The sequence below is a fragment of the Strongylocentrotus purpuratus genome, unplaced genomic scaffold (assembly GCF_000002235.5).
Source record: "Strongylocentrotus purpuratus isolate Spur 01 unplaced genomic scaffold, Spur_5.0 spur5_scaffold_19, whole genome shotgun sequence".
NCBI lineage: Eukaryota > Metazoa > Echinodermata > Echinoidea > Camarodonta > Strongylocentrotidae > Strongylocentrotus > Strongylocentrotus purpuratus.
The window spans coordinates 16,752,960-16,774,332 of NW_022145604.1; the positions used below are offsets into that span (position 1 = coordinate 16,752,960).

The 21,373-nt window shown below is 35.6% G+C and overlaps 1 protein-coding gene across 1 annotated transcript; it reads right to left on the minus strand.

Annotated features, from left to right (window-relative positions):
* Window positions 1-8,878: 8,878 nt before the first annotated feature.
* On the minus strand, window positions 8,879-21,373 carry LOC115926069. The gene is made up of 6 exons (XM_030990434.1): window positions 21,320-21,373; window positions 20,059-20,148; window positions 18,797-18,935; window positions 17,131-17,216; window positions 15,114-15,201; window positions 8,879-11,276 (listed from the first exon to the last, which is right to left on the minus strand). The coding sequence occupies exons 1-6, from the start codon at window positions 21,341-21,343 to the stop codon at window positions 11,242-11,244; spliced, it is 462 nt and encodes a 153-aa protein (XP_030846294.1). The 5' UTR covers window positions 21,344-21,373; the 3' UTR covers window positions 8,879-11,241.

Consider the following 21,373-nt stretch of genomic DNA (forward strand, 5'->3'; position numbering starts at 1 on the left):
TCGTGATCGCGTTATCTGAAGAACCGATTGATGGATTCCTGCACAACTTTAGTCTTGTATGTATCTTGCAGAGCCGATGAACTGATTAGATTTTGGGGTCACAAGGTCAAAGGTCACAGGTCACAGGGCTCATTAGGTATGCAAAAAGAGCTCGTGATCGCATTATCTCAAGAACCGATCGATGGATTCCTGCCAAACTTTGGTCATGTATGTATCTTGCAGAGCCGATGAACTGAATAGATTTTGGGGTCACGAGGTCAAAGGTCAAAGGTCACAGGGCTCATTATGTATGCAAAAATAGCTTGTGATCGCATTCTCATTAGAACAGATTGATGATTCCTGCCAAATTTCGATCATGTATGTATCTTGCAGAGCCAATGAACTGAGTAGATTCATGGGTCATGAGGTCATGAGGTCAAAGGTCATGGGCTCATTATGTATCCAAAAATAACTTGTGAACGTATTCTCATTAGAACTGACAGATGGATTACTATTTAACTCAGGACATCTTGCAGAGCCAATGAACTGAGTAGATTTTAGGGTCATCAGGTCAAAGATCAAAGGGTCATATATGTATATGAGAAATTGCTTGTAATCACGATATTCTGAGAACCTCTTAATGGATTACAATTGAACTAGAATTTGAAAAATTTCTTCTGTTTTGGTTTGTAAAATTGCTCTATGACGGAGGCATCATTTTCGACTGCGCGCAGTCGAAGTTCCATCTAGTTGTTAATGGTGTCAGTCTTCAAAAAATATCTGATCTACATTTTATTTTATCCCTTTATCTCCATTCTCTTTTTTCTATCATGTAATTCTTGATTATCTCCACTCTTTTCTTATTAGTCCCAGGCAGCGCTAAGTTGTGATCTTTTTATTTCTTGCTAAATTGTAATGTGTTCGTGCTTTTTACACTTTAGTAATTCTGGGTACTTAAGAACTCCAAGATTTCTTCGAAACTTGCCCCCCCCCCAAAAAAAAAACACAACAACAACAACAAAAATACATGTTTATTTATGCTGCATTTATCCATTATCTTCTTCAAAATGGAGAACTTCTTTGCATTATAATGACCGGTACGTTTCAAAGGCAGTTGGAAAAGACTACCGGTATTTACCTAGTGTCCTACTATCTTCTTTCAAAAGGGAAAATATTGTACTCCGGTCATAACTCATCTGGAAGAAGAAAACAATTCCCACACCCTTTCCCCATAATCATGGTTGGCCTGCATGTATTGCAGTATCGATTTCTCTAGTCAACTTACCTTGGGTTGCTATATAAGCCATCTCATAATTAGCACAAGACATTGTCCTTTTACATGGGCACAAAATGCACCTCTGATTGTTTTTATCATGGTATATAATGTTTTTTGATAAAGTTCACTTTTTTGAAGAAGAAAACCCCCCCCCCAAAAAAAACATGTTTTTAAAACTTACATTGTGATAGCAGATCAGATAAAATTTGGATAATTTTATTTTCTTTTATATGACATCAGACTTTTGGTGGTTCAAGGCTTCCATGAAATATCATTTTCAATTTATGCCTTAGGGGTGCCCGCTTTCAAATAAACAAAGGCGCGCTTAGTTTGTGAAGTAGTGGCAACCAAACCAATCTCCCAATATGGATCCTCATCCTTTTCATTCTCTTGCTCCTCTTACCCCCTCTCTCTCTCTTCTATTTTCTTTGCTCTCTTTTTATTTTTCCTCTTTCTATTCCCTCTCTCTCCTTTTTTTCTTCATATCTCTCTCCTCTATATTTCCATCTCTCTCCATCTATGTTTCGTTTTTAATTTCCTTTCTATTTCTATAACTCTATACTTATCTCTCTCTCTTTTCTCTTCTCTTTGCCGTGTCTCTTCGATCATCTCTCTTTTTGCTCTCTTCATCTATCTATCTCTCTCTCTCTCCATCTTAATCTAATCTCTTTTCTCTCTCCTCTTTTCTATTTCTATTTCCCTATCTCTCTCTTTCTCTACAACAGTCGAACCACTCAATTGCTTGTATTTCACATCTTGCAGAATGGAACAACTACAAAATATGATATATCAATTTTTTTCCAATACCAAGGTATTTCTTTTTTTATTTCTTGTTTTTAATGGCAATTAAAAATAAATCATATGTACTATTTTTACATAAATTCACATTGTCATTTGTTTAGGATAGTAGTATGCATCACACATTATGGTTATGAACTTGGCGGCACCAGAAACTCTGTTCAGAGATGATGCCACTGTAAATTGCCTCAAAATACTTGCCGTAGCAAAATAGTACATGCAATTGTATGGCCAAAAGCAGATTTGTTTGGGGTGGGGTGGGGTGGGGTGGGGTGGGCCCTACTGTACCCACTGATAAGGAAAATAAGGTTTATATTATATTTATTCTTTGGAACCTACAAAAACAAGCAATGCTTTCCAGGAGGTCACTGTTTCATTTCATAATTTTGAAGTTACTTTGTCAACCATGTTCTTTATTGTGCAAACAATAGATATGAAATGGAAATAAATTCGAATCAATCAATCAAAAAAAAAAACATGACAAGTAAAAGCTGTGCAATAGTTCTCATATCTGTGGTTGCTTTAAAAAAAAAAAAAAAAAATCAGTTGACCATCTTGTGTCTGATCGAAGCTTGATTGAGACATGTTCTTTGCAAACAGTAACATTCACAGGCATGAAAGGTTTGCACATTTTAAGAGTGGTTAAAGGGCAATTCAACCCTTGTTATAATTTCATTGGTCTGAAAGCAGACAAATCTGACAAACAGAAAAATGAAAGTTTGAGGTAAATCGGACCAATAATAAGAAAGTTATGAATGTTTGAAATAATGAGCTCTTTGAAATTTATTGTCTCATACAATTCATCGAAGTAGTACAGTGGAACCTTGTTGGAAAGAAAACAGTACATGTACAACAAACTGTTTGTTAAAACAAGGGTAATTTTGCTGGTCTTATGTCCTTCTTTTTCATTAGTTTTTTTTAGCCCTTTATACAACAAGGTTTCAATATGACAAGGAAATTGCCTTGCTTCCAAGGAGTTTATAACGAGATTTCATCATTTAAGTCTTTAACAATAGTCACTCAGCGAAATAATAAATTAACCCATTGCCTACGAGTACCAGGTGGTCCCTGTGTTAAGCCTATGGGAATTAGAGGATTCAGCAGTCGATGGGTTAAAGCACTGATCATGTATTGCCATTATGAGTTGATGATGTCATCTGTCCGTAAGAGGTCCATCGCACCACAGGCAATGAGAGCTAAGAAGACTATGAAGCCAGGCGCTGTCTGTAGAATAAAACAAAAAGAAAAAGACACAAGCAGATAATTAACTTTTTTTTTTTTTTAGAGTAATTAACTTACTCTGTTCACATTGATGTGTATTTCATATGTATTGTACATTTGTAGGTTTATTTGCACTTTTTTGTTTTGTTTTGTTTAATATGTAATTGTTTATCAGTCTATTTTGTTTGTTATAGCGCTTAGAGACGTCGGTGGTAAGCGCTCTATAAATAACATTTTATTATTATTATTATTATCTTTATTATGTTTGTAGGGCAGGTTTAAAATAAAAACAAGAACAAAACAAAAATAAAGAAGAGAATATCCAACTACAGGTAGACTATCTTAATGTATGCAGTGCAAGTTTAAAATAATTTGATGTAGGAGTATGGAAATGTTCTCCCCTCCCCCTATAATTCATCATATCATCTATCCTACAATGGAAGGGCCACTGGCATCATGGATAGTGGGGTGGCCTCTTGTCCTATATTTTTTTAAAAATAATTTGTTATAATTTTTTTTTTTTTTTTTTTTTTTTTGGGGGGGGGGGGGGGGGGGGCACATATTACACACAAAAACCTTGAAAGAAAAAAAAATAGCATTATGAACTACATGTATTAGAATATTGCTTCATGTTCTTACGGCAGTAACAGTCCAGGTGATAATGCTAAAACAAATTACTTTTTAAAACAGTGGAACTAATAACAATCTCTTTGGACTAAGAAAATTACAATGTTACCTGTAGATAAGATCTTGTTTTCCTTAATAGCTCAAAGATAATTTAGCTTACAAAGAATTGGGACCAGAAATATTATCAAGTTCTAATCGCGGCCCTTAATAAAGAGGGTCCACTTTGTCAATTTTTTTAAGGAGACTTAAATAGAGGCAATTAAAGTCCATAAAAATGAAAATTTGGGAAACTGATTTCTAGTAAGTTTAGGCTTCTCCTTTATACCTATCAAGTGTTAATATTAACTAATTAACTATAATTCCAGAAATTATAAAATAGTCATGACTAAAATGAACTAAAATTACTTCTTGTTGTACCTGTTTCTTCCTTGGATGCATAACAAGTTCTACAGTAGGCACAGCTGCTTGGTTTCAATGTCTGACACAGCATCAAAGAAAAAGTACATCGCTCTGAAAAGATGTCACAACAGATATGTTCACCATTAAAAAACAAAAAAATGCTTCCATCTTCTGATTGAAAGTATTATGACACACCAAGAAATAAATCAAACGGCATGCACTGTTATTGTTGATTGCATTCTTGGCATTAAGTCAAATTTGACTATTTATGCCTAGTCTGGTTTTTTAGTTTAATCCGTCAAAGTAGTTGAGTCGTAATATTTCCTAGCTTGGAAACTGTGCACTGTATCGTCCCGGCCAACCCTGCTACGTACATTGAGCGAGTTTATCAATCCTTCGGATATAGGCCACTCATGCACTGTTTGTCTGTTCCCCTCAAATTATGATTTTCACCTGTCTAAAGTTCATGCAAATTTGGTAAAAATCAAACTAACACATAACCACTTCAATTTGTGTGGAATTGTTTTCAATCCCTGACATATAGCCCCCTCAAAAAAATCTTGTTTGACCTTAGGCTAACATTCACCCTAAAATTATTGGGAAAAAAAAGAGATTCATGTCATGGCCCCCAACCTTTTCAAAGTTTCTTAAACATACATCAAATTATGTAGACAGAAACTTTGAACTTGAAGGCTTTTTGGAAAAAGGTAAATGTGATAATCAGCAAGATTGAGTCCATTGTTTATTTTCATCATTCTGAAACCTCACAGTACACATAACGGATATCATATAAACAAATACAATTTAAATAGTAAAGGTTTCGAAATGGATCTGAATCTCCATGGAATTGATATTTAAGACACATTACCTGCGCTCCAGTTTCTGAAATCGCCGCCATCTGAATTTTTCATTCTGCCCTCTACGATGATAATGCGCGTATAATATACAAGTTGGCAGTCAACTGAATTACTGCTCATGTCGTCTGCTATCAGATTTTCATAATTTAAGATTCTCTTGCTGGGGAGAGGGCAGTGGCGAATCCGGTGGGGGGGCTAGGGACCCGGGCCCCCTCCCTTGGCAAAAAAAAGAACACGGTTAAAAACAGGTAAAAATACGTAAATTTTACCTTTTTTTGTTAAAAAGAAGACGGGCCCTGGCAAAAAAGAAAGAAAGTATTTTGTTTCTGCTCAAGGGGGGGGGGGGGGGGGGGAGGGGGGGGGGGGGGCTAGGTTTTGAGTTTTAAAAAATAGTGGGCTACCCCCCCCCTTCCCGTTTATTCACCGACTGGCTCTTTCGCCGCTAACTGATAAACCCTTGCCGCCAGCTGGATCCGCCCCTGGGAGAGGGTACAAATCAGTAATAATAATAATAATAATATTCCGCTTTTATAAGCTCTTTATAGATATACTATTGTCCGCACACACTGTATGCACAATCTCCACTCCCTGGGGAGCATTCCAGCCAGTAATCTCTCACCGCCAAAGGAAAAGGCTTCACATTTGCAGCTACCAACCAAAGTAGGCCTATACTGGCTTGATGTCAATCCAGTTGGGTCATGGCCTGGGGGCTGGGGCACTCGTATATAAACAGTTTCATTTTTAATTTATTGAGGGAAAATAATTATAAAGACCCAATACCGGTTCATTATACTCTAAAATGAAAGCAGGTGCATAATTCCAAGAGCTTAATGTATTAATTGTTCCGCAGGGGTGGGCGTGGCGGGGAATGAATTTCCCCTTTTCATCTCAGATTTTTTTTCTCTATAGTGGGAATCGCCCTAGCCCTCTTGATGTTTTGGTAAAGGTAGGGGGGGGGGGGGGATGGTTCACAGCCTTTTTTTTAGTTTACCCCTATAATTTTGTATTATTCATGGTTATTTTATTTCTTTAAGGGGGGGGGGGGGCATTACTGTTTTGGTCACCTTGGATTCGTCTATATATTATGCAGAAAGTGCATGGTGACATTATGTAAATGCTTTAACTCGCCTTTCTTACTTTGGACAGTCGCTTAAACAACAAAAAAATGTTGGCTACTCCACTAGAGAGAGCCTGAGGGAGTGAGAGAGAGAGAGAGAGAGAGAGCGATAGCGCGCTAGATAGAGAGAGAGAGAGAGAGAGAGAGAGAGGGGGGGGGGATAAATGGGATTGGGGGAGGGGTGGGTGAGGTGACACCTAGTCGACTCAATAATTTGATAAACATTTTACCCTAGCAATTAATTGACGAAAAACATTATAATCATACTGAATATCATTTAATTTGGTCTGAAAATTCGAATTTTAGGGACTTGTATTTCGAATAACTATGTAATTTTCTCATTGACATAATAAAATCTTTATCTTTTGTTTAAAACAACAAACAAAACAATTTGTTTCTTAATTCAAACCACGCCCCTGCATGGTGATTCAAGTATTCAACCCACACCCATCTCCATTATTAATAAGCACTTTGTTCAAGTCTAATGCTTTAACTGCTATGAAAATTCAGAAAAAGTTTGCATTCTAAACACATCGGGATTTTGGAATTTCAAATTTCTTTCAAATTGGAGGGAAGGAGGGAAGGAGGGAAGGAGGGAAGGAGGGGGGGGGGAGTGGGACTATTGCTCTTAAACCCAGCCAGGATCCTACAATCTTCTTTCAAAAGGAAAAATATTGTATTGGGGTCAAAACTCGTCTGTAAGAAAAAATCTCTACACCCTTTCCCATAACCATGATTGGCCTGTGCATGTATGCAGTGTCTTCTCACAAGTCAATAACCTTGGGTTGCTATAACTTTTCTCTGAAGAGAGAAATATGCTTCACCTTGGCACAATACATTGTCCTTGTACATGGGCAAAACAATTACAAAATACACCTCTCCGATTTGTTTTATGATGGTAAATAATTTTTATAAAATTCATTTTTTTGGAAAAACATATCACACAAAATCTTGTTTTCTTACTTAAAACTGTGATGTTGAATAACCCAATTCAATTAAAATCGGTAACGAAATGAACACAATTTTTTTTTCATATGACAACAAACTCTTGGTGGTTCGAGGCTTTCATGAAATAACATTTACAATATATTATTTGTCATCAAAAGGGCCGAATAAACAAGGTGTGCTTAGTTTGTGAATTAGTGGCAACCAAAACCAAACCCTCTCTTTTCTGATTTTGGCCCTCCGCCCAGGCACGTAGCCAGAGTTTGATGTTTTTTTTTTTTGGGGGGGGGGCACATACTTGTAATCGATCGAGGTAAAAAAAGGGGTCTAAAAAAGTTCAACCGATCTTGGATTTAAAAAAAAAAAAAAATTGGCGGGGGGGGGCAGCACATAATTATGTGCGCAACTGTCTCCTCATTCGTTTCATCATATTGCTCCTCCTATCACTCTCTCTTCTCTTTGCTATCTCTTTTACCGTATCTCTCTTCTCTCTTTTCTTTGCTGTCCCTTTTTCACATCTCTCTAGTCTTATCTCTTTCTTCCTTTTTTTCTTTCGTATTTGACCCCGAAAATCGCGTTGAATAATCCCAATTCAATTAAAATCGGCATCGAAATGAAGACAATTTTTGTTTAATCTCTCTTCATCTTTCTATTTTCTCTTCTCTATACTGTCCCCTTTTCACATCTCTCTTATCTCTTTCTTTTCTCTCTCTCTCTCTTTCTTTCCCTATTATCATACCTCTCTTCTCTTTGCTGTTCCTTTTATCATACCTCTCTTCTTTCTTTCTATTCTCTCTTCTCTGTCCCCTTTTTCACATCTCTTTTCCTCTCTCTTCCTTTTATCATACCTCTCTTTCTATTCTCTCCCTCCCTTTTCTTTGCTGTTCCTTTTATCATACCTCTCTCCCTCTCTCTTTTCTTTGCTATTCCTTTTATCATACCTCTCTTCTTTCTTTTTATTTTTCTCCCCTCTCTTCTCTTTGCCGTTCCTTTTATCATACCTCTCTTCTTTCTTTTTATTTTTCTCCCCCTCTCTTCTCTTTGCCGTTCCTTTTATCATACCTCTCTTCTCTCCATCCATCTATCTTCTATCTCTCTTTGTGATCTCCTTTCTATTTCCGTTCTCCCTACTTCTCTTCATTTTGCTTTATCTCTTCAATCATATCTCTCTTTTTTCTGCTTTCTCAATCTATGTCTATGTCTCTCTCTTTCTTAATATAATTGAGTTTATTGATTTCACATTTCACATGCAGAAATACTACAGATAACAAAATATACATAAAATACATATTGTTTCATAATTAAAAAAAATAAATCATTATACAAATGTTGAAGTGACTGCCATTTAGTAAAACATGTGTTATACATACCAGATATAGAATAAATATATCTCATCTTCATAATATTGAATAATTTCCTTCTTCAAAGAACTAAAATTTGGAATTTTGTTATTAAGCTTTTGAACAAATAGTTGATGCTTAATCAAGTCACCATGCAATTTAAAGCATCGTTTCTTTTGTCTTCAAAATTAAAAATTACATTTTCTAAATTAAACTCTATCCGTAATCGAGAACCTTCATTTATCCATTTCACCGTTTCATTCCAGATTGATTTATTGATTTCACAATTGTAAAAGAAATGTACAATATCTTCCACCTCTTTTTTACAAAACGAAAATTTATCCTTACTCACGATTTCATCTTATACAGTTGCTTGTTCAAATACAAAATTCTATTTACTATCTTACACTGAAAATATCTCAAACCGATAACTGGAGTAAAACGAAATATCATTCTATGATATTTCTGCATTCTTAGACATTCAGGGGTATAATCTAAATGTCGTTCCCATTTCAGACATATTGAGTTCACACAATTTGTTTTTCCCAGAAAAGTTTTGTAAATATATTGACAGCCTTTAATGTCATGTACTAATATTTTGATATCTAACACCATTAGAGGATCTACTACATTTTTCAATATGCATTTGATATCGACACTTTATAGCTTGAGTTACAGAATAATAAGACAAATAATTTAGTTTCAAGCAGAATTTTTGTTCACATTGTTCACGAGTCAGTTTTCCCTTATCATCAATCAAATCATTTATACATCTCATGCCTTTTTCATACCAAGATTTAAAAAATACAGATTTTTTTCCCAATTTTTATTGAGCTATTTCTCCACAACGGATAAGTTAACCAATCATCTCCCTCTATTATAAGACTCAACATAAACAGAGCGTGAAACACATGTCTCCAAAAAGGATTAGCAACTTCATGAGACAATGCCAAAAAATATTCATCACCAAACCCTACTACAAATGGTTTTGTTAAAAACGATTGCATTAAATGATTAACATCTTTACATGTTCCTAAAACCATTCTTCGAAGCTATGTTAACTTTAGTGACATCTTAAAAAAACTCAATATCTGGCATTTTAAGTCCCCCTTCTTCATATGTGCCAACAACCTGTTTCCTACTAATTTTATCTGGCTTATTCTTTCTTATAAAGTTAAAGAACTTAACTTTTATGGTTTTCATTAACTTAGCTGAAGGATCTGGGATTGCCATAAACAGATGATTAAACTGTGGTAACAGTAATGATTTAGCAACTGTAACTCTACCAAGAACCGTTATGTTCCTTTTGATCCAAGAAATCATCTGGTGTTTTACTTTGTCAAAAATTCTATCATAGTTATAATCTGGTATTTTGTCAATAACAACATGACAGTCAGCACCAAGATAACAAAAAAAATCATTATGTACATAATTCACTTGTCTTCCTTCTAATTCTATATCTTCATTACATTTTGAGGCCCCAATCCAAATTGTGTTTGTTTTTTGGATATTGATCTTCAGCCCACTACAATTTCCAAATAAGTCCAAAACATGTAGTGCATTACAGAAACTAGCAGCTGTGCCATCAATAAACAATATTGTGTCATCAGCATACTGAAGGATCTTAAATTCCTTTGAACCGACAGAAATTCACTTCACAGAGTGTGAATTGCAAATTAACAACCCAAGAATTTCGGCGCACAACAAAAACAAGTATGGAGAATTTGGATCCCTTGCCTACATCCCCTTCCTACACGAAATCTAGAAGTTATTTGCCCATTAACCATAACACTAGAGTATGCATCACTACGCAATATCTTTATCCACTTTATGAACGAACTACCAAAGTTAAAAAAGGAAAGTGTTTTATACAAAAAGTGGTGAGAAACAGTATCGAATGCTTTTTCAAAATCAATTAACAAAATCATTCCAAGAACATTTTATTTTTCAGTATAAGCAATTATGTCATATAGAACTCTAATTATTTGTTTCTTTTTTTTTAATGGCAAATTATGTAACCATTGTCACTCTCATTGAGGGAATGTTGTAAAACTCAACATAATCTATATTTGAGGGGGAGGGGGGGGGGGGTTACAGATTTATTTTAAAAAGTTTGATCAACAAGAAGCATGCATATAGACACTTTAAACATAGACAATTGCTGAAATAGCAAAGGCATATACAATCATGTACACCAACAAAATAATTAGATCAGAGTAGCCTACATACAACATCATTGCAAATTTTAAACTCAATATAATTTTTTAGGGATATCAGCCCATTATGTTCCATTCTCGAACAAGAAATTGTTTTGTTTTTTAAACAATTATTAAAGAGCACTTTTGAGAGCTCTACTATTTAGTAAATAATAGACAACTAGACGAACATAGTATAGTGATACGTGCATGCATACGTTTACAATCAGTGCGTAGTGTGTTACATGTGAATACCCAAGATGAAATATAGTTCTGATCATAAGATATAAAACATTGAAACATGTATCTACAAAGACCACCGTGAACAGATATGTTTTGAGTAATTGTTTGAAAGAACTAGCGGAGGAAGCTTGGCGAAGGAGAAGAGGAAGATTGTTCCAGAGAGATGGGCCTGCGTGGGAAAGATGTGGTCACCCCAAGAGTCAGTCGGGATCGGAACTTGAGATGGCAAAGAGTCTGCATGGCCTTAGTCTGCCAAAGCGTGGAGAACTGGAAACATACCTGAAAATATTTTAGGTTTTAAGTTACAATCAGCACAACAGCAAATAGCAATCATTTGTACGAAACTGACAAAATCTATTGAGACTGGATACTCAAGAGTACTGGATACATGTTCATGAGGTCATGGAATCATTTTTCATCTCTGCACCAGCGTTGCAATATACCGTAAGCTATTTATTAAGTGCCTCCATCACTGTAAGAATTTTTCTAAAATGCACTGTTGAGATATTCTGTAGAAATCTGGGGTAATTTGTGATAATTTTAAACTGGCTTATACTCCCTTAAAGGGATCCGGTAACTTTGTCTCAGATTCTGAAATAAAATTCTGGATTTAGCTCATGATGCAATGATAATTATAAACCTTTAGGTCAGTCAGGAACCCCATGACTTTTACAAGCCGATCGCCTGTCTGATTATCAAGATATTTATGATTGGAATTACAAATTTTGAAAACCGTTCGCCTGACGGTTTTCATAACACTACAGTCTATTGGGGAAAACGAGTTTGTTAAAACCGGTCACTCAAAGATTTTTACTTTTTTGAGGAACTTCTTGATCATTTTGAAGCGCAATTTTTTTAGGGCTTCAATATTACACCATATCACAGACACTGATAACACGTAGGGCCTTGTATCTCAGATTTAACATTGTTAAACGATCCCTTTAAGGAATATTATGTGATCATTTCTCGAGTCTTGAGGCCTGTTGCAAGAAAGTTCTGGATATCTTATTCGTACCCTTGATAAAAATACCAACTTGCTTTCATTTGAACGAGATGTCTACGTACAAGAATTAATGACGGCTTCCTGTAACAGACCTGTCTTACGTAAGTTCTCTTAGTAAGCATTCATAATAATATATCCCTTCTTATCATAGGCTACTCATTCTTGCAGATATACTAATTTGCATGAATTAATTCTATTAAGGATGAAATGGAACAGTATGTTTGTTTTATGTTTATACGTTTATTGTTCACTTTCTAGTCTTCTTTTTGACAGTACATGTACATGTATAAAACTGGATTTGTGAAAATACATCTATACATCATCCTCTACGATGACTTGAAATGAAACATAAAATACAACGAAGGAAATATTCTTAAAACAACAGCCTTGAGCGAAGTTTGCCACATTGGGTCATTTTCATTTGGGGTCATTCATGAGGTTGAGAGAAAATATGATTGAAGTTCTGGATGTGTTCTTTTACATATAGAATATCAAATCAACTGTTAAAGATATAGCTGAATACTGAAAAAAATTACTGCTGTTTCAGTACTTTTTAGAAGCATAACATGGACATCACAGTTATTTAATATTACATTAACGCTCATGTCTCAAGTTTATTGGACTTTTAAAACTTAAAGATAAACTTGAGTTCTGGTAAAAAAAAGAAAATGAATTCTCACAGAATCTAACGAAACTATACACTGAATGTTCAAGATTACAAATAAATGTCATGTGCCAAACAATTTTTGAAGAAAATGTATACTGGCTGAGTAATGAGCATATAAAGATAAGGAAATCAGGGTAGTACTAGCCCCGACACCATGTGTGTTGTCCCATATACATCTTTCTGTGTAAGTGATTGTTACTTTACCAAGACTCTGCCAAATTTATGATGATTTTGATGACTCCAGAACCTTGCATTACACACCATTACTTGATCAACTTTTCTGATCCATTCCACACCTTTTCTTTCACAATGCAATCGCATTACCAGAACTCAAGTTTATCTTTAAATCTAAATAGAGTTGGTTATCCAGGGCTGTCGTTTAAAGCCGGTAACCGGTAAAACTTGCCGCCTATTCACTCGTTTCTTACCGGCTATAATTAAAAAAAAAAAAAAAAAAAAAAAAAAAAGAAGAAGAAAGATTGAGTATGGTGCATCATCTCATCAGTTTAATTAAAAATTACAAAGTAATGGTACAAAGTGATAAATAATTATCAACTTAATAACTTTTCTTATGAGTTATGATTGTTCATGTAATATTAAACATGAACAATATGTGTGTTTATTACAATATATGTGTAATACAAGGTAGGAAAGATAACTACAAATTTTCTTCTTAGGTATGCACCAGATTGCACGATTTCAAGTGGAAAATCCCAAAAGGTCCCTACCGTAGGAAGGGGGGACACCCCCCTCCTACACCCTCCCCCCCTCGGTCGCTTCGCTCCCTCGCAGTGATGGTACCTCCTATAAAATTCAAATTACCTCCTTCAAAAATAATTAACAAGACCCCTGGGTTATCTGAGATATCATTGGCAAACTGTTTGTTGTTATATCAGGCAAACATGTCCAGAAACTTTACCAAATCATATGAAATGAGGCTTATGACCTGACAGAATATAGAGAACACTATAACAATATTAACAGAATGTTCACTTCTACTGCTTTTATCAAAATACATTAAAATTATGAAAGAGACAGCTCCATACAGAATCTAGTTTTGTTGTTGTAATGTAATTCCTGATTGAGAAGAAATGTAGGTCCAGTGACCTTTAATATAACAACAGTACCTATAGTAGTGTTATAATAAATATTGATGGTTCTAATTCAGCCTGCGTAATGGACATTTTGTACTACAAGTCCCTATTATAGTTTAAATAATTTGACCAACACTTGGAAAAAATTGAGAATTAAGATCACAACATTGTTGATGCCACAAACATGTACCGGTATATGGTCTTGCATATCTGTTAATCCTCAAAGTGCAGTGGGTAGATTGACTCCTTTGAGTGTGGGATACAAGTGTATCTCATACCTTTGGAAGTTTTGTCTCAAGAATTTCAATAATTGTAATAATTTTGCTTAAAGCCAATGAAAAACATTTCATACACAGTTACTTCAAACAAAACATCAATAATCACTAGTCCTGTTAATGGAATGTTGTAGAATTGGGGGGGGGGGGGGGGGGTATAAACTTTCTCAAAGTTTGATCAAGATACATACAACAGCTATTTCAGTAAATTGCTAAAATTATGTATGCAACACCATAGCAAGTAAGAAAAGTAACAAGTAACAAATGATATCTACATCCATTTCAAATATTATGATTTTGAGGAATCCCACAAGACCATGGCTTGGGTGCTACATATAAGTTACTATGTATTTTTATGCTTTTGCTGAGTAGCGGGCTATTGGCATTCAAACAAAAGGTAGTGTGTAACTCTTAAAAAAGGGAATATTTTGCAGTGCTTGTGAATAGAACTCTAATACTGGGATTTAATTGAGGAGTTTCAGGCAATATGTACCAAGTTTGTATTGTAATCTTTCAATCGAACTGAAAACCTGACTTCGAACTTGTTGTGATAGTCATCCAATTTTTTCTAGAAAAACATTTTTTTTTTTCACCGTCGCATATTTCTTCATCTCACTACATGAATTATAACATGTGGGGCAATGCACATTTGTATCCACCCACGTACGGCAATAATCCCAACACAATTATGATCGACTCGGCAGTGACAGAGCACAATTCCGGGCCAAAAATTTCATATTAAGCATCATAGGAATTACATAAAAATTTATCAGATACAAGATTATAATATAACATTCACATTAGAAATATTTTTTCTGATGTCAGAACTTCCGATGGATGATTTGAAAAGCGTTGAAAACGAGTGTCATTTTCAGGACGATGCGATCTATATGATTCGAACCTCTCTCTCATAATCCTACCATCTCAAATTCATGGATCAGCAAACTTGGTCAATATATCACTGCATATAGATATAGCTCAGTAAGTTAACAACAGGTCCTTACAAAAAGCATATTTAGACCCCTTTCTTTCCTAAAGACCCTGTAATCTATCACATGTATATGATAGAAGCCTTACCAGAATGGATTCGCTGAAGGTCGCGTTGAAATTCCGGTACTGTCATACGACCTCCGCGTCCTGCACCAAGCAAAAGAGACAATGATAGCTGTAGAACAATGTAGAACAATGGAATAGAAAAGACAAAGGAAAAGAGTACTTCTTGATAAGATGACAAAATAAACCAGCAGCAAATGTAATCTTGACTTCTGCTAATAACGGAAAGAAAGTCTCATTCCCATTTGCAGCAGTATGGCAAGCCAAAAGGGAAACAAAACGTGGTCATTCGTCCATCTTAAAATCATGCAAATATAATTTGTCTTTTTTTGAAGTCATGTCTCTTTTTAAGGCTTTCATCTGTTTTCTTTTGTCTTTTCACAAATCATTCACCTAGCTATTTCCAAACTATTCGTCTTCTAAACAACCATCAGTCTTCTTGTAAACTGTTTGTCTTTACAGAAATCATGTTGATATGGTGATTATTTTACCTGACTGCTAAGAAAGCATAAATGCTTGTAAGTAAGCAACCAGACGGTTGACAGCTTTAGGTCCTCTCCGAGGGACCTGGTAATGAGGATTAATGCCTTACCAAAGGGCACTAACGCATCGACTTGGTTTCGAACCCGGGTCACCGGATCACGAGACTACTGCTCTACCGACTGAGCTATCGCGCCTGTTTCCTTTTGCATATGATAATTTGTTGAAAGATGAATTATTTTCCTTTTGCAAATTATATTTTGCTGAAAGATGAATCATTTTTAAGAAAAATGATTTTTTAAAGGATGAATGAAAGCAAGGGTAATATTATACATGAACTACTTTGTAGGCCCCTTGAGCATCCCTATAATTGATACTTGTGCAATATAAATGTACATGTAGTTATTTCTGTATTTCAGCCAATATTTTTTGCATAAAGATATTTTCAAGGATTTAAGGACAAATTTGTTACCGGTAATTGTTAAATTTGATCTAAAGGGAAGGTTGAGTTCTGGGAAGAGGTGAAATATAAATTGATAGTGTTATCATTGTATTATGCAAGTGCATGTGGAAGAACGTTCCCTGAAAAGCATGGCTCTTCAAATGCCTTAATATTCTAAATATGGCATGCAATCATAAAAATCGGCATTATAATCAAGCAAATTCCACTAGTTTGTAATACATGTGGAAGGTCCATCTATAACGTACTGTACAATATGGATTTAGAACTGCTTTAAGCTAATTTCTCTCCAAGTGCATTCACTAGCAGAACAGAAGATTAGATATGATTATGATAAAGACTAGATGGATCTTCGACTAGCTGCGCACAGTCGAAAATGATGCCTCCACCAAAGAGCGATTTTTCAAACCAAAACAGTAGCTATTTTTAAAATTTGAGTGTGATTGTAACCCATTAACAGGTTCTCAGAATATCTTGATTACAAGCTATTTTACAGATGACCCTTTAATCTTTGACCAATTCATAACCCTAGAATTCAAATCAGTTTATTGGCTCTGCATACATACATCTCCTGAGTATTTGATAGTCCGTCGGCTCCAATGATAATGCGATCACAAGCTATTTTTTCATACATAATGAGCCCCATGACCTCAAAATCTAATCAGTTCATTGGCTCTGCAAGATACATACATGATTAAGTTAAGTAAGCGGGAATCCATCAATCAGTTCTTGAGATAACGCGATCACAAGAATGGGACGTACAGACAAGCTGAAAACAATGCCTCCGGCTACTTCATTTCAGAGGCATAAAAATATGTTTCTCATTGCACCTTATGTCCATTTTTAACTAAGATAATGAGCCTTTGATTTTACTAAGAATACAAACAATTCATCTTTCTTTGACCATCAGAAAAATAATTTTTGCTCTCATTAAATAATTAGGTATGTGCAGGAGACTCATTCAAGACATTAGACATTAAAGCACAAATTACCAGTACAATATTTCTGAAATTATATTACAGGAGCTCAAGAATTGCCATACACATCACATTAAAATCTTCTTGTTGTTCCTAATGATACGATAACGTTGTTATAACTTACCGGTACATGTACAAAATGTTTTTGCATGTATGACATGAAGGGATCCGCCATGAATATGCACACTTCTTTCACAAGAAGTGTACTCTCTAAAACAGAATGAGAATTGAGGGGTATAGGTCAGTACGTGGTTCACAATGGAAAAAGGCGGCAGGTTTGATTTTTTTAAATGACAGGTTAGAAAATAAGTTCAAATTGCATCAGAGAGCATCTAAGAATCCTGGAGCCCACAAGTCATGTAGGCCCTAGAACATGGCTGCAAGGGACTTTTACAGCACTTTATGTCAATCATACTCCTTCCAAGTTGCAAATTTAAATGTTTGAATTTTGGTTTGTGGACTTCCCTGGCATCTAGGCATAATGATTCATCATAGTGCAATTCGGTCACCACTAAAGATCTGAATTCATGTTCTGGCTTAATTAGAGCATGATTTCCTTGACAGCAGTGAAATAAATATTCCACCTGGAAGAAGGTTAGAGCCTGTGCTACAATAAATATAGTGTGCACATTGTGGAAGAGAAAAGAATCCAGTAAAGAGCGTACTAATAAATGTACAGTGCGTGCATGTAGAGAAATTGTGTAAATCTAGATTTTCATTACAAGAAGCCCTGTCCCCCCCCCCCCCCCCAACAACAAAAAAAATGCCTCATAGGCGTTCTGGACCGAGGTTGCATCTCTTTAGCCTTAGCACATTTCACACACTTCTTAACATAAGGACCAACTTCAGTATTCATATTTGGCCAAAAGGCCTTAGATCTCATTAATTCATAGGTCTTATTTCTACCTTGATGTCCCCATTCATCATGACATCCTACCAACACATTCTTACGTAAACATTGAGGAAGTAAAACTACCTCTACTTCCCTTCTTCTCTCTCTTCTCTTTGCTGTCTCATTGATCGATTCTCCTTTTCTTTTTTCTGATCTTTCCCGTCTATCTATCTCTCTCTTTAATCTAATCTTTTTACTCTCTTCTAATTTACATTTTTATTTCCCCACCTCTCTACTTTTCTCTCTCTTCCTCTTCAATAGTCAAACCCCTCATTTGCATCTATTTCAAATCATGCAGAATGCAACAATTAAACAATATAATATATCTAAAACTAATATTTTGCCCTTGAAAATTTAGAAATTGCACCCCCCCCCCCCCTCGAGCACCATGGGAAAGGGCCTGTCTTCAAAGAAAGGTCAAATTAACATGTTTTTACTCGTTTTTTTCCGCAGGGGAGGTGGCCTTGGCCCACCTGGATCCGCCACTGGGGTAGGGGGGGGGGGCACATAGGTCCACATATCTTTTTCATTCTGTTGCTCCTCTTTGGCCTCCTCCTCTTTTGTCAGTCTCTATGATTTCCATTCCTTCTCTTTTTTCTACTCTCTTTTTTCTTAAAATCTATCTATCTCCTTTCTACTTCCCTCCTTCTCTTTGCTGTCTCATTGATCGAATCTCCTTTTCCTTTTTTTGATCTTTCCATCTATATTTCTCTCTCTTTAATCTAATACTTTTTACATGTACGTCTCAACCCCCCTCCACCAATCACACCGAAGAAGTACATCAACATATATTGTTCTGCTACTTGGATTTGTCAGAGCTGATATGAAAGGCTTTCATGTGGTTGCTGATTATGATTGTCAACTGTAAAATCAAAAACAAGACAAATAGCCTCCTCACCTTGCACGTAACGACGTGGAGGCGGACAACGTGTTTCGTAACGAGAGAAGCAGATGAGATTTTTCAAAAACACTTCAGATCCAATTCCAGATGGTTTTAGGTAGCCTTTCAACAAAGCCTCGAATTTCACTTTCTCCCTCTGTTAGCATGAAAAAAATCAAATTGATAAATATGTCAAAACACTGTTAACACTTTGCATTTTGTATAAGGCTACAGGTTCTTCACTGATCTACCCTGTTGGCTTTCTAAGAGTGCTTGCTATGCTCATTTGCTTTCAAATGTATATTCCCTTTATTACCCCTAAAAGCTACTCTGTTCGTTTCCTTATGATGCATATTTATTTTGGAGAGAACACCAGGAATAATTTTTCAGATGTCACAATAATGAGACGATTGAGGATTTTTGACAAAAGCTGACAAATGTGATCTTTAAAAACTTTTAATTTCTTTTCAAAGTACTGCATTCCAGTGCAAGTTCATACCAAAATTGGCTGGAATAAAACGTATAAGGCCATTAAAAAAAATATACATGCCCGCTTCCTTTTTGGGGGCCGCCTCCTATTTTTTTTTATTTGTTATTTTTGATTTTTTTTTTGAAAGAAAAAAAACATAAAAAACACTGCTAAAATTGGCTCTATTTCTGATTTAAAAAAAAAAATAATTGTCAGCGGCCATCTTAAAAAAAATAGCCCCGACTGTCAGGGAAAATGTACCGAGCGGGCATTTTGAGCGGCCATTTTGAAATATAAAAATAAAAAATAAAAAGGGCCCCCTCCTTCCTATTTTTCGAAAAAAACAGGACGCTAAACATGTTTTTTTTTTTATTTGGCCTAAGATGCTATCTTGTTTTTTCAATGGCTGGTTCAAATTATTGAATATTTGTGGGGCACCACAAACTAGAAATCGTTATATTTAAGGATATTTCAGCTGTCTCTGAACCGATTTTGATCAAACAAAGATGATTTTGTTATTTAAATTGTATGTTCTTCCAAATTTGACACTCAGTTTTTCGTTATCTCACAAAAAAATGATTGTGTAGCGCCCTCTGCAACAAAACTCAACTATCCCTTTAAATGATCCAAGAAATTTGACCTTTGGCCTGCAGATTCCCATGTCTACTCATTTCTTGTCCTGGTACAGGGAGATACCACATTCAAAGCTAAAGCCAACATGGTTCTTGATATCTCCAGACAATTAACCTCCAATTTTCATCAAAATTAACTTTTTAGTAAGACTAGGTTTTCATAGCCAACCAGATCATACCTGATCGAGGCTGTAATATCTCCCTGCTTTTGCTACATGTTCTTCACGCTGAAGGCCATTCCTCTCAAGGTCATATGCAGGCTGTACTTCCTGAAAAATCAAATTTATAACAAGAATATTTACATAATTAAGTCTACATGTACGGTACATGTAATGTATAAGCATACTGGTTTAATAAGCAAAATAAATAATGGTGACTTTCACTGAAGATGCCCACTACTCATTTAGGGCAAGACCAAAAATATGAATTCACTAAATTTGAAAATGTATACCGGTAGTTACTTACTTACATGCACAACTTAAAGGAGAATTAATCTCTCAACTATGACGTATTATCATGACATAGAGAGTGAAACAACGTTTCATTTAATATAAAAAAAGCATCGCAGTAGGCCAAATAATCGTCTTGCAAGTACAATAAAAAGACCCTACACCTGTACTTCGCCATATTTACAACGTCGTCTGCAGCCCAATGAAGCTGCCACTTCGTTCAAATTTCCCTTCAAAACAGAGAACTGATATAGCGCGCACGCTTTTTACATACCTACCAACATTTGAAAATAAGAATTAGGAATTTTTAGCACGGTATTTCTTTGTAAATTACAAATCACACTTGCAGCGGCAGTGTAACTGGCAATACGCGGTAAATACGCGATAAATCTTTACCTTAGAGCGGATACAAATTCGCTGCTCGATCATACAGCCATAAAACGAACATAATACGTGATCTCTCAAATCGCGGCACATGATAAAACAAGCTTTATTTGGCACACACACACACACTGATGTGTGCGTGTGTGTGTGTGCGTGCTTACAAAAGCACCCACTGTGTGTGTGTGTTTACAAAACTACAGAAAGTGAAAGAGAAACATGAAATACATAGAATTATGTCACTGTGAGACATTTTTGGGGAGATGAGAGCCTGAATTTGGAAATAATTGGTTAATATCGGTGGGTCCCCCAACGCCATGACAAGATCATCCAGTTCCTCGTCAGATGAACCATTCTGATTATAACAAAGTTAGAGATGATACAAATTTCATAAAAACTGTAAAAGCAGAAACTTATGCATTCAATAGACATACCATGCAAGAGGTGACCATGACAAAAATCACCCAGTTCTACATCACTTTTCTATCATTTCAGTTTATCTCTACAAAGAGCTACATGCATTTATACGCATGTATGTCGTGTACATGTAGATGTAATACGTTGCTACATGTACAGCATAGGATGTGTCACTTTAATGTTTTATACTCACCTCGTCCTGTGGTAGGTTAGCCATACCCAGCTTTCTTGTACGAGTATGTATGTA

Coding starts and splice junctions, on each gene's coding strand:
- LOC115926069 (XM_030990434.1), bottom strand. CDS start 21,343: ATGGCTAACCTACCACAGGACGAG. Junction 18,936..20,058: donor GATATTACAGCCTCGATCAG/GTATGATCTGGT, acceptor TCATGCTAACAG/AGGGAGAAAGTGAAATTCGA. Junction 17,217..18,796: donor TCCACGTCGTTACGTGCAAG/GTGAGGAGGCTA, acceptor ATTCTGTTTTAG/AGAGTACACTTCTTGTGAAA.